Source organism: Apus apus, chromosome 1 (genome assembly GCF_020740795.1).
Source record: "Apus apus isolate bApuApu2 chromosome 1, bApuApu2.pri.cur, whole genome shotgun sequence".
NCBI lineage: Eukaryota > Metazoa > Chordata > Aves > Apodiformes > Apodidae > Apus > Apus apus.
This window is the reverse complement of record NC_067282.1, coordinates 2,078,374-2,092,307: the sequence shown is the minus strand read 5'-3', so window position 1 is coordinate 2,092,307 and position 13,934 is coordinate 2,078,374. Positions and strand designations below refer to the sequence as shown.

The 13,934-nt window shown below is 49.8% G+C and overlaps 1 protein-coding gene across 1 annotated transcript in view; it reads left to right on the top strand.

Moving 5' to 3' along the window:
• MAP6 (microtubule associated protein 6) overlaps window positions 1-13,114 on the top strand; it is a 49,649-nt gene extending 36,535 nt beyond the window's left edge. Inside the window, exon 4 of the mRNA XM_051608763.1 lies at window positions 12,953-13,114. Within this exon, the coding sequence (XP_051464723.1) occupies window positions 12,953-13,022 (70 nt within the window). The 3' untranslated portion in view covers window positions 13,023-13,114. The remainder of the gene's footprint in view (window positions 1-12,952) is intronic.
• Window positions 13,115-13,934: the final 820 nt, after the last annotated feature.

Here is a 13,934-nt window from a genome sequence, read left to right as displayed (position 1 = left end):
AGTGGTGCAGCCAAGAGGGGTTTCCCCTGGTGACACCGGTGGGACTTGCTCTCCAAGAAGCAGCAGGGAAGGAGATGCCTTGTAAATAAAAGGCCAAATCTCCCCCCAGGGTAGCTGGGGGTTGGTTCCAGCTGCATCGAGGCGGCTTCACCCATCAACACCACTTAGAAGACTTGATTTTTAGTAAAGAGGAATGAGGGAAGGCTCAGAGAGCAGTGAAGACTTCCCAAGCGTGTGGCAGGTCAGACTAGGGCATCTGCAGGTGGTTCTTCCCCGTTGTTGTCCGTAGGTTATGGATCTTTTTAGTTAGTCCTGGCTTGGTTTGAATCTTGGTCTGCTGTTTTCACTTCTAGGGTGCCAGTAGACAGAGCTAGATTACAGAAAGAGGTTTAGTTTGCAGATGTGGTCTTCCTAGGAGTAGAAAGAAAGAAGTTACCAAGGTTGGCTAGAGCTGTCAGCCCCGTTGTTTTGACTCTGCCAGCTGTTGGAGTTCATGTTGGCTCATTAGCATCCTAAGAGGGCCCTAAACCAGTTGCTGGGATCCCCAGAGTCCCTCCAGGCAAGATCTCAGGGTTTCAATCCTACTTACTGTGAATCCCCATGCCCAGCATGACCAGTTTGGAAGCAGGACATTTTGTCAGTGAGTATGACCTGGCTCAACAGCCTGGCATTGTACACCCCAAAATTTGGGTGGCTGAGTCAAGGGGAGCTGGGAGAGGTATGGTCCCATTCCAGCTTTATGTGCCTAACTCCTGGATTGGGTCCTAAATGCATAAGGATTAGTCGTGATCCCACCCAACTGAGCTGTTAAACTCTCCTGTAGTGGAGTAGCTGCAAGTTGAGGTTCTTTTTTATTCTTGAAACTCAGTGTTTCTGTCCTAACGTGCAGCTCAGCTTGAAACTTTCAGAGAACAGACAATGGGGAAGAACAAAGAGGTGGGAAGCAGGGCAAGGAGGTGGTGTAAGAGGAGAGCATCAGACCTGTGTTGCCATAGAGGTGTTTGAATGAGGAAAGTCTTGCTGCTGGGATATTTTAGAGATGTGAAACTATCTTAACAAAACAAAACAAAAAAACAAAAGGGATGGGCCAGGAGGGTGAGGAGTCCTGGTTTGGGGTTTTCACCCTCTTTAGAATTGGGTCTTGTGGAAACGTAAAGGAGTAGTGGGCTACAAGGCTGAGAGATTCTTTCCAAAGAGAAGGAAAGCTCTGTGGTGTACAGATAGTGACCTTTGCTGGCCTTAGTAAAGAATAAATGCCAAGTTCAGTGTATTGTGTGATGTGTCCTGTTTGCCTTGCTCTAACAGCCTAAAGCTTTGAGTATAAGTAAGTGTAGTGTTCTGAATTCAGTGGTGTATTTCCAAGCTTACCTGTGTTAGAACTGTGTGCTATGAGCTAGTCAGGTTGTGTGTGTGGAAAATATATATTCATATCTAGAAATATATATATTTAAACCTCCGATGTTGAGGAGGAAACCAGGGAAATCCTCCAGGAAGTAAAACTGTGGAAATCTTTGCGAATGTGGTGCATTTTTGATGTGCATGCTCCATGGAGATGCTGACCTGTCCATATTGACCATTGCTTTTTCTGAGTGCTCAGAAGCCCCTGCAAGCACCTTCTCAAGTGTAAAGCTCAGCTCTGTCTCCAGAGCAGCTCAGCAACAGGCTTGAGTTGAGCTGGTGGAGAGGAGTGTTGCCCACAGCTCTTCCCACCCCCTTGCACAAGGGACAACTGGCCAGAGAAGCCTGAGCTTCCAAGACTTGGTGTGGTTCTTTGGCATTTAGGTGCTCCATCCATCTTCACACTCCTCAGAAAGGTCCTTTCCTGTCTCAGGAGGTAGCAACAGTGTGAAGGTGACATGTGGCAGCAGGCAGAACATGTCAGGAAGGCATGTAGACAGTTCCCAGTAGCCCCCAACACACCCAGTACACACACTGTACGGAAGGAAAGACCACAGCCAACAATTCTCCCCATGACTTGTTGGCCCAGAGCTTTGCATTCTAAAAGACAGCCACCAATTCACCTGGAGTTCAATGGGAATTTAGCCCTTGGCTTCAAAGGTAACTAAATTTTGCCCAAGGAACATCAGTAAGATGCTCAGAGAACCTAATCCAGGCATCTCCCCCGCACTCTATCAACTGCTCATCATCTAGGGCTTCAGGTTTGCTTCTTCTCAATGAAGAGCATCCATCACAGTGTGAAACACCCACAGTGAGTGGTCAGAAGATGCCCTTACATTTCCTTAATACATGAAGTTTTTGGTGGCATCTAACTACAAAGCTAGGTATGAAGTACTAGCCAGTGGTGTAAATTCCCTCTCTAGTGAAGGAACTTTCCAAGGGCCATTGAGCTACCTATTTTGGGCCCCTCTCTTTGGGTGGAATGAATGACCTTTGGAAGGTTGCAGTCTTTGCAGAAAGAAAGAGCCTGAGAGACTGGTAGGGCCTGGGGACCTCCCTCTCAGACAGCAACAAAACAGGGATATAAATCCTGCCCATTGCTCCACGTGCCCCAGCTCCTCAGCAGACATCCACCACACAGTTTAGCTTTGCATGGAATGCCAGGAGCTGCAGCAGAGCCAGACCTCGGGGTGAGATCCTGCATTGCTCCACCTTCCACAGACTTTCTGCCCATCCAACCCACTCAGGTTTATCAGAAAGGAGACCAGATCTCTGCCGTTGCCCATTCGCTTGGGACTCTTGAGCTTGTCAATCCCACTGGGAGAGAGTGCTCTGCTGTTCTGTGTTTCTAGCTCCCACCCTGCTGATCCTGTGTCACTGCTACTCTGTAATACGTTTTGCTTTCCTTGTAAAAAGAGAAAAGAAAGAAAAAGACAGAAGAAAAGGTTTCGCTGCTTTTTTTTTTTTAACCCTGTGAAGGTTTCCTGTGCTGTCTGTGCTTGCTTTCTCATTTCCACTGTATTGTACTGGTAACTCCTTTCTGCAAAATGGTGCTAACTGCTGACTGAGCTCCTGTTTCCTGACTGCTTTGCACACTGATCACCTGCTGCTTCATTTGCCACGACACCTCTAGTGTAAAAAACCAGGGCTCCCATGAGTTCCACAAGCTCTTGCCTCTTGGAGGCAGATAGGAAGTGTCTAATTAATATTTTGTGGCCTGGGTTTGGTTGCATATCACAGATTGTCTCCTGTAATGTGTTAAGCACACCTCCTCATGGTGCTTTCTCATTCTTGCTGTTCTGATGAGAGTGACACACACACACACACACACACACACACAACACACCCCCCAATTAATGTATAGCCAATTGATTGTGACGTGCTTGTGATCTTTGCTTGCTCAAAGGGTCTTCTTTTTTTTCCAATGATAAATAAATGCTAAAGACAAATACCACCTCCTTGATCTTGTTTTCTCAATAAGAAGCACAGTTAAGGGAAAGAAACTCCCTTCCTGTCATCAGGTTTGTGTTGCTTGGAGCCACCACCACTTCCGTGCCCACCACAGGGACGACTGAGCTGTCACAGTGTGACTCCCTTTAGGTGGCTGCTGCCCTCAGAGTAGCCTGACATGAGAGCTAAGCATTTGCAAAGGTGAAGATGGACAGTGAAGACGTGGACAGAGCAAGTAGCTGGGTTTTATTTTATATAAATATATATATTTAGTGTCTTGAGCTGAGTGCTGGTGCTGCTGCACCTTGCTCGTGTCCACGTTGGATCAGGGAACAGGAACCCAAGAGGTGGAGGGAGGGGAGGTGCTGTGGATGAGGTCGCTTAATTACAAACCCTTTTCCAGCTGCCTAGAGCTCTTGCTTTGGCCCAAAACCACCTGAAGGTCCCATCAGAGGGGTCAAGGGGCCGTAAAACCCCATTGAAAGGAGGTGGCAAGTTCCTGGGTCAAGCACTTTCAGAATGCTGCAAGCCTAGACACAGTTGAACAGGCCCTTGGCAGTGTCAGTGGAGCTGCAAAGCACTGATTTTATCTGAAAGCAGTGACTGTCTGGGGAAAATGATGGTTGAGAAGAAAGCAAAGCCAAGGGCACCATTTTATTTTAAGTGGAGAACACTAATCTGAATTTAATCTCTTTTTTTTCTTTTAGTTAGCCCCTAAGATCCTTTCTGCAGTTGTTGTTTTTAATCATGCTTTCTCTTTTACTGGATACTCCACTAACATCCCCAGCAACCCAGGGAAATTTGTCTGCATGGGGGTTGTATTTGGAAATCTCTCCTCCAGCATAGCTCTGCTGACTTCCATGGAGCACCACCCCTGTTCTGCTGGTACCATGTCTGGGTGCTGATTCTCACCCCTGCCTGGTTTACAAATCACATTCTGAGTTTATTCCACCTCTGACTACATGCTCATGATGGTGCTGCTTTCTGATGTCCTGCCATATCACCCTGCCTTCCCTCTCCCTTCCCCATGAGCTTCATCCATTCATCCCTCGTGCCTAACAACGTGATCTTCTGAGCTGTAGGTCTGGGGATTTATCATTTCACCCCTCCACAGCTGGTACTGGAGAAAATGTTCACTGTTTAAAGACCAGTTGTTGATGGGGCATATCTGTGACAATCCATGTTGGCCAACAAAAGGTTTCTCCCATGATACAAAGGTATGGGGTCTGCTCCATGCTGCAGCATGGGTGGGTGATCCATCTGGTCCCACCCAGCTGCCCACACACAGTGCTGGAAAACATTCCCCTGTTGATCTCTGAACCTTGCAAAGCCTCAACACCCAAAAGGGCAGGATGAGAGTCCTAAGAGACCTTAGGACTTGCTGGAGACAAGTGTGTGGACCTGGTCTCCTTAGTCTTTAACCATCACTGCTGCTGACTCAGTCCTTCGTCTTTGTCAAATCATTTGTGGCTGGCACTGCCCACCTTTTCCCAGGGGTTGTTGTGAGAATGATGGCTCTGCAAAACACTGCAGGTGGGTCACTAAAAATGAAATGCTTTGCCTTGCAAGAGCGTTTAGTGTGGAGGCCCTGGCTGGAGTGAAAATAGTCCCAGTTGTCAGTGCTGGTGTCTGGTGAGGGGGGAGAGAGGGGAGAGAAAATACTGGCATGTTGAATTGAAAGAGTCAAATCTGCTTCTTTTACATGGTTTAGTGGGGACTTGGCAGTGCTGGGTTCATGGTTGGATTTGATGATCTTGAAGGTCTTTTCCAACCAAAATGTTCCTGTGATTCTGTGATTCTCAGACTCTTAATAAGGGAGGATCTGAGTGCAGCTTTGCGGGAGTGTTTGGAGCAGCCCCTGAGGGAGGCTGGCATGTTTCTGATTTTAATCAGTTGATTTCAAATACATGGTGTGCTGAGGGCTTCAGCACACACCCCTGGAGACTCGTGCATGGGTGGATGAAGAGGTTCCTGCCTGATTCTCTCCATCCCTCCCTGCATCAGGCAGGGACTTAAGTGCCTTGGGCACAGGACTGAGATTCACTGATTTTTCCAGGTGAAAATCTCTGAGGTTCCTTTTAAATCTTCAGTTATCACAGAATCACAGAATATCAGGGGTTGGAAGGGACCTCTGGAGATCACCAAGTCCAACCCCCCTGCCACAGCAGGACCAAAACTAGGGCAGGTCACTCAGAAAGGCATCCAGACAGGTCTGGAAAGTCTCCAGAGAAGGAGACTCCACAACCTCTCTGGGCAGCCTGTCCCAGGGCTCTGTCACCCTCACAGGAAAGAAGCTCTTCTTCATGTTGAGGTGGAACTTCCCGGGCTTTAGTTTGTGTCCATTGCCCCTCGTCCTATCCCAGGGCACAAGTGACAAGAGGTTGTCCCTGCCTTCTTGATATCATTAGTAGGTAATGCCTGGTAATACCAGTCTGGTAAAGCAAGGTGAAAGGGTGAGTATGACATGAGGAAAGCAACCTCTTGTGTCACAATATCCTTCAGATTTTGGGTTTATTTAGAGATGTGCCAGTGCAGAAGAAGAAGGGACTTTTTAAGAAGATGTCTCTGTCATACCTGGCACCTCCCAACACCAAGGAGAAGCCACCAGACCCAACAGCAATAGTAACATCAAATAAAGCAGAGGAGCTGTGCAGGAAGAAGAAACTCCCTCGTATGAACGTGGTGCCATGGCTGTGTTCAGCACAGTTGGCAAATATTGTGATCTTCAGACCCGGGCTCCAGCTCTCCCTGTTTCCAGGAATGTCAAGGTGAGTTTGATCCAACTGGGGCTTTGACAGCCCACTTCCATTTGCCCTTATTCACATGAGCTTTTTGGGTTGGGAGCAGTCCTACTCATGCCACTGGGTCTACTCACAAGTTCTGTGTTGAGAAGTGACACAGCTCTGAGTACTTCAGGTCTGGTGGGTTATTGTGAACTCAAACCAGGACACTTGGAAACAGTCTTTATTTATGTTGCAGGGTGCCTTGGAAACAGCTCCCTAATCATGACTGTCATGTGGAGAAGATGTGAGCCCAAGGATAAAAGGAAAACCTGCTAGTGGATTGAAGGCATCTTCATGCTTTCTAGAACTCCAGCTTTCCCTGCAGGGAGTCTGCTCCACAGAAAGCAACAGCAAGGAGTGGCCACCAGAACAGTGATGGATGAGGAGTGGTGACAGACCTTGGTGATATGTGAGAGCACTGAGGAATAATAGCCATTCCTTCCATGACAGCAGTTCAACAGTGGGAGAGAAGGAAAATGGGGAAGCATCTCTGAAGCCCCCTTGTTGTCATCTGCCCACCTCCCAGCCCAGCCTAGCCTGAGACATGCAGCAACCTCAAGCCCCTGAGCAAAGCTGGGTTTTCCCACATCTTCTTGGGGAGCCAGAGACCCACGTGCCCTGCCTGGCTCTGAGAGCTGGGTCATGGCAGAGGGTGAGGACCATCCTGCATGCCATGTGGTGATGGGCTTCTCATCACTCAGTGCCTGGGGCAGATGAATCTGTCCTCATCAGTTAAACAGCACCCAGGAGCACTTGATGGTGCCAGTACCTGATGGCCAAGATAGGGAAATCCTGAGGGTAGACCCTGCTCTTTGAACTGACCTGCTGCTTGGCCTGGGTCAGGATTTAGTACCCAAATGAGGACCAGTTCAGCTGTGCCCACCTTGTTTGGAGCTAAGAGATCTGCAGGGACACGAGCCAGCAAGACACCTTTAATTGAGTGAGACAGATGGTGCCTCAGAGCTGCAGGGCAGTGGACATCCTCGCCCCCATTGCCCTGCTCCTCCCATCTCCCCAGGCCTCATCCCTGATCAGACTTCTCTGTCCCTGTTGGCTCCTTCCCATGCAGTCTTCAGTGCCCTCACCACCCCCTCAGACCCCATCTGCCCACCATGTTGCCATTCCTTCCCAGTTGTTTTCCCTCCATCTTCCCTGCCAGCTTTTTCATGCCTGTCCCACAGCTGCTTCTTCAAGCCCTTTGCTTCCTCCCACCTTTCCCCCTCCATCACCTTCTCCTCCGACTCATCCAGAATACCCAGCTCTACCAGGGGCCTCTCCTTCCCATCCTCCCCAAAGTTACTGTCTCATGCCCTGTCTCTCTTGGACTGTAAGCCTTGTCCTCTGCCTGTACCGTGTGGTTAACACTGCCTGCTTGGAATAAACAACAGCTCACCCACCACTGCCCTTTCTCTCTTTCATTTCTTGGTGTGGCTTCAGTAGATGTGTCTGCAAGTGCACTGTGTGTCTGTCCTCGTGGCCAGTCCACCAGTCACTCCTGCTGCCTCAGCTCTGTCCGTGGCCTTTTTGGGTTGACTCTGCTCATGTTTTGGTTCCCCAGTGCCTTGTTTGCCTTTTTTTCACAGCCACGGAGACAAGTTTTGTTGTGTGTGTAGGAGCCTGGCACCTTCAGAGCTGCGTGACCTTCTGTCCTCTGCAGTTCTGGTCCATCTGATAAAGAGGTTGGCCTTCCTCCAGCTTTGTGCAGAGATCTCCTGGGTTGGCAGGTGGCTTGACAAATGCAGCAGCTGAGGAGGGTGAAGGAGAAACCTTGTAGCCCAGAGCAGAAGTGAAGGAACAGTGAAGACAGGGCAAAAGTGTGTCGGTGGAAAGCCAAGCAGATGCACCTCTCAGGGGTAGAAGCAGAAGCTGGCTTAGCAGCAGGACGTGTTTCAGAGATGGATGCCCCAGAGGCTTCTTGTGGTTCAGAAGGTGACCTGAACATCTGCTTCCTCCATCCCAGGCTTGAACTAGACCTGCTGTGGTCCCTATGATCTGTGAGTACAGCAGGGACCTGATTGTGACTAAGTCCCAGGTGGGCTCCTTGCTCTCTCCTTGTCCTAATGTGTTGCCTGAACATGCTAGTTTGGTCTGTGCTGGCTGGAGCTATGAAGATGGTGCTTCTTCCCAGCTGCTACACACACATGGAAAGTTGTAGGAGCAGCTCAGTTCCTCTACCCTTAGTGTGACCCTCACTGCCAGTGCTGTGACACCAACTTGCCAGAAAGCAAAGGAGACTCTTTATCATGCTGGGTGAGCAGCTGAGCTCCCAGCATGGCCATTGGTCTCATTTTGTGGACCATCTGCAGAAGTTAGGCCTGAAGATCTAACTCAAGACCAAACTGAAGCTAGTTGGTGGACATGGATGGGAGAAGGATCAAGCAATGCTCAGTCTCCTGGGCTTCCTTCAGTGTCTTTTCCTGTCCTTGGGTGTGCAAGAGCAGGCAGAAGAGATGAAATGAACCTGGTCCTGAGGGAGATGTCCCTGCCCATGGCAGGCAGACTGGGACTAGATGGTCTTTAAGGTCCCTTCCAACACTAACCGTTCTATGATTCTATGTTTGAAATGTGTGGGGAGTTCCAATCCTCCCCCAGTGAGGAGATTTCATCTAGAACACATGAGACCTGCATCTGGGTTGTGCTTGACACCTCCAGGCTCCAGGGATTTCAGTGCAGATACTGGGAAGAGGCAGTGGGAAGGAGGATCCCCTGCTGTAGGCCATGCCCTGCATCTTTTCCTACGAGCCACCGTGACCTGCTCCCACCCACTGTGCTTTCACTGTGCTGCCTTCTCCTCCTCCAAACTCTAGACTCCAAGAGTGAAAAAGCTCTAGAACCACCTAGACCAGCAGCCAAGAATCTCAGCTGCACAGTTTTAGGGACTGACTAGTATTTAGGACAAGATTCCTGGGTGCCCCTGAGGTCCCTAGCTGACCTTGGAGGTACAATGAAGCCATCTAACACATTTCTGCTAGCAGAGCATTTTAAGAGCTTGTGTATCTGCTGCTTTGCAGGTGGACAGTTGTTGAAGCCCTCAAACCCTGAGGCCCTTGCTGCTCTCCTCACACCTATGGCAGGTCAGACTTCACAACCAGACACTTTCTTCTCCTTCAGCCCTTGCTGGCCCCAAACTAGGGAACATTTCTCCATTTCCCTGCTGTCACTTACAGTGTTAGCTTCTCTATTGGGTGCTGTTGCCTTTTCCAAGGGATGTAACCAAGACCAGTCATTAAGTACAACGTTAAGGAGGACATTTTTTAGGACAAGGACAACTTGTATTTTTGTCTCTGTTGTCACAGACAGCAAATTTCAATGCACAAAGGGCCACAAAAGATTCAGAAGAGAGGAGTGACTTGCCAAGCCCTGTTATCTTATTCTGATTTATGTTTGCCCAGGAATTGATGAGTTAGTATCTTCTGAGGAGCATGAACCTGCCAGTGTCCTCTGGGTGAGGGCCCAAACAGAAAGATCTCCTCACCTGAGTTCCCTGGGAAAGAAAGGACAGATTTCTCATGGTTCTTTCTTAAAAAAATTGGCTCTTTGGCACCAGTCTTCACAGCTACATGTGCCTGGGGCTATTTTGCAGTTTCTGAGCCATGGGGAGGTGATCCTTGTTGCTTCTAGTTGCTCTTGAAGGCAAGTTTCAATTTTCCATGTGCCTGGAGTTCATTCTGTCTGTATGGACTTGTAACAGTTCCCACATTGTTAAACTCCTTTGGATGAAGATAATTTTTCAGAAAAGGTTCAATGTCATTGGCTCTTTTTGATATGAGGCCACTGAAACATCAAGAGCTGAATCCCTAGAGGGTCAGGGATGAGCCATGAGCTCCACATCTGTGAAGAACAGGATAACATTGCTGGAGCCCATCACCTTCAGAGGCAAGTTTAGACCCCAAGTCACAAGATCCCAGCTCCCTGTTGTTACATCAGGGCCAGCAAGGAGGAGATGGTGCTGTGTATGCTCTTGGTGGTCACCCTGTTTCTTTGTTCCCAGACACCAGGTGCTGCTTCTGGGAGATGAATCCCTGCTGAATTTTGTGCTCTCTCTGAATCTCTCTCTCAGCTGTAACCCAAGTGATGATCTGTCACCTTCAATCCATCTCTTCTCCATTTCTCACCTTGTCACATTGCATAATCTTCTACTCTCTTCTACTTCTTCTACTTCTTCTTCTACTTCTTCTAATCTCTTCTACTCCCGTGGGTTTCACCAGGCAATGATTTGCCACCAGCAGCCCTCCTGGGGGCCAAGATCTCCAAACTCTTTCCTCACTTGGCTAAGATGATCCCATCTGTAAGTGTTGATGTTTCTGTGTTAGAACTTGCTTAGGTTTCAGGGTCAGTCTTTCCTTTCAACCCTCTGATTTGCACCTTCCCAGCTCACTCTTCCCGAGGCTGGTATCCAGGGCTGGACCTCACCGTGCAGCCCTGCAGAGATCAGCCCTGGTTGTTCTCCTCCTGGTGAGAGGCTGTGCAGTGCTGTGTCGTGCCTGGACACCAGTTCCTAGGGAAAAAAAACCCCTGTAATTGCTTTCCCCTCACACTCCTTCCAGTTTAAAATAGGTTTGGAATGAGCTTCACTGGGAAAGACAATCACACAATTATCTGGAAGAGGTTGCCCAGGGAGGTTGTGGCTGCCCCCACTCTGGAAGTGTTCAAGAGCAGGTTGGATGGGGCTTGGAGCAGCCTGGGTTGGTGGGAGGTGTCCCTGCCCATGCAGGGGGTTGGGACTGGATGATCTTGAAGGTCCCTTCCAACCCAAACCAGTCTGTGATTTTATCCCTTCCAACCCAAACCAGTCTGTGATTCTACGGTTCTATGATCCTATGATCCGATTTTGATGCAAACAAAGAGGAAGGCAGTTGGTGGGGCAGGTTTCTGTTCCAGGAGAAGGATGGAGAGACACATTCATGCTAAAAGAACCAGTGGATTAAAATGAAGAAGCATCCACCATGCAAACCTGCACCAGCCTCTACAGAGAGGTACCACAGCAAGGCAGGGGCCAAGGAAGATGTGAACAGAGAGGGATTTCAAACAGTTTATGTCCCTCCAGGGAGAGCTTTGGCTTTCAAACTCTATTCTTAAATGCAGGGCAACAGCAAGAGCAGGGTTGGACACCAGGGAAGAGGTGGGATTAACCTGGTGTTGACCCACCTACACCCTTAGGCATCAGATATTCACTGGCACAGGAAGACCTGAGCTCAGTCCTGGTAGTTACTGCATCCTCCCTTGCTAGAGCAGATGTGAAGATCTGCTCAGAGCGGGTAGTTTGGCATCTGGAGCAGCTGCTGGCAGCCTTGAACCTGCCCAGCCTGCATGTGCAAGTGCCCTTGGGCATGCTCTCCAGTGACAAGGATGTGCAGGCATCTCCAGCCTTCTCCAGAGAACAGGCAATGGGTGCTGTCCTAGCAGATGTCTGTGCATGTATGGACCTGGTGTGTCCTGACAGTGGAACAGTCCTCTTTCCAAAGAGGAGCTGTCCTGCATTTCCCCCCTAATTCCTTGATTGATGGTGCTGGGCTCACCTCACTCCTACAGGAACTGGGAGGGTTGGACTCAGCAGTTTTCCTGTATTGAGGACGTGGGATAAAGGCCATGCTGACCTCTGCCCACAGCTTCTGGTAGCAAATGTCTCTTCACTGGAGGCATGGAGGGCAGGATGAGGGTGAGTATTTGAGTGAGGTTTGTCCTACCAGGGCTCTCCACGTGGTCCTGCTCATGAACCTCTCACGCAGGGATGATTAGACCCACGTTTCCAAGTTGGGCTGGTTTCCTGGGCCAAGGAGATAATTGCTACCACCTGTTCTCCTGGCCTTGGTGTCAGCCTCTCCTTCCCTCCTTCAGCCTGCAGGCTGGAAAAGCCAACATCAGGCTGGGGGACAAGGGAGGATCTCCACAGTTCCTTCATGCAACTGCTGTGCAACGCTGCCCATTTGAAACCTGAGCCACTTTCTCCTGCCTCTCCACCTGCTTTCTGCAGCCCCACAGCTGCCTCCCCATCCATCACACATCGCTCCTCATTCCTGGAGATCCTCCTCTCTCCATTATGAAGATTGATTCCCTTGTTCCTTACAGGTCTTCCCTTCCCCATCTCTCCCTCTGCGCTTCAACACGACCTGACCTTCCCTCCAGCACCCGTCCAGAGCTCCTGGCAGCATCAACCTTAATCCCCAGGCTTTGTTCTCTTATGCTCCCATCCAAGACTACCCCAGGTACAGAGCTGGCCCCAGATCTGATCCTAATGAGCATCCAACTCCTTGATGCCATCTGGTGCCATCTGATGCCATCTGACCACATCATCTGGTGTCTCCTTGAGGCATTGAGGAGAAGGGGTGCTCTCAGATTGGGGTGAGCATGTGTTAGGTTGCCTTCCTTTCCTGTTGGTTGTTTTAACAGGCACCAGATGCTTCCTGAGCACCACACGAGCTCTGCTCCCCTGCATTATAGGGCTTTGACCACTCACCTTGAGGGAAACGAGCTGCTTCTTTGTGAGACATTTTTACAGTGAGGTGCTTCTTGGATGCAGGTTATAATCAATTGGCAAACATTTTTCATAGCTGATAGCTGGGCCTGATCCCGGTCCCAGTTGAACCCAGGGGCTGGTCAAGAAGTCAAGAGCTCCAGGTCTCCTAATTTTGTGGACATCAGTGGGTTTTGGACCAGGATCAGGTTCACCGACCAGCCTGAGGACACACCAAATGTGTGGGCTACTTGGGGAGCACTCTGCAGAGTCACAGGCCATGATCAGCTCAAGGGTGGCCTTTTGGTTTTGTGTACCAGTCAGTTGCTCTGACAGCTTTGCAATGATGCTCTTTCTCTGCTTCCAGGAGCCCTGAAAAAAACCCTGGTGCTACACACCAAGAACCAAGTACCTTAGTGCAGGACCAATGCACATGAAGTCAAGCATTTTCTCCTGGGCGGCGGCTGGAGGAAACGTATAGTCTGCATGAAATGTGTATTGTCTGGCTGGCACACAATAAAGCTGATGATCAGAGCTGAGCTGCAGTTTCTCTTGTCTCTTAAGCACTGAGAAGTTGCTGTCACCTGGATCTGTTAGCACGTCTGTGCCTTGATTTCTTTTCAGTAAAGTCAGAGGAAGAAAAATGGGTCCAATTCTCCCTTTGTTCAGAGCTGTGAAGGACACTGTGTTTCAAGGGTCTCTCTAGTTTACGTGGGCAGCAGAAAGGTGAGCTTCACATCTGTGGTCACATTGGGAGATCCTTCCTGCAGGGCTGGATCCAGTTCTGGGGTCCCCAGCACAGGAAGGACACGGAGCTGTTGGAGAGAGGCCAGAGGAGGCCCCGGAGATGCTGGGAGGGCTGGAGCAGCTCTGCTCTGGAGCCAGGCTGGGAGAGTTGGGGTGTTGAGCCTGGAGAAGAGAAGGCTCCAGGGAGACCTGAGAGCACCTTCCAGTGCCTGAAGGGGCTCCAGGAAAGCTGGGGAGGGGCTTGGGACAAGGGCAGGGAGGGCTGGGAGCAGGGGGAAGGGTTTCCAGCTGACAGAGGGAGCTGGAGCTGAGATGTGAGGGAGAAATTGTGTGCTGTGAGGGTGGGGAGAGCCTGGCCCAGGTTGCCCAGAGAAGCTGTGGCTGCCCCATCCTTGGCAGTGTTGAAGGGCAGGTTGGATGGGGCTTGGAGCAGCCTGGGCTCCTGGGAGGTGTCCCTGCCCATGCAGGGGGGTTGGAACTGGATGATCTTCACAGGTCCCTTCCAACCCAAACTGTTCTGTGATTTTCCAAAAAATATTTCATTGAAATATTCTTCAGTACAAACTGGAAATGTAGGAGAAATGTAGCTGGTTCTTGGGATT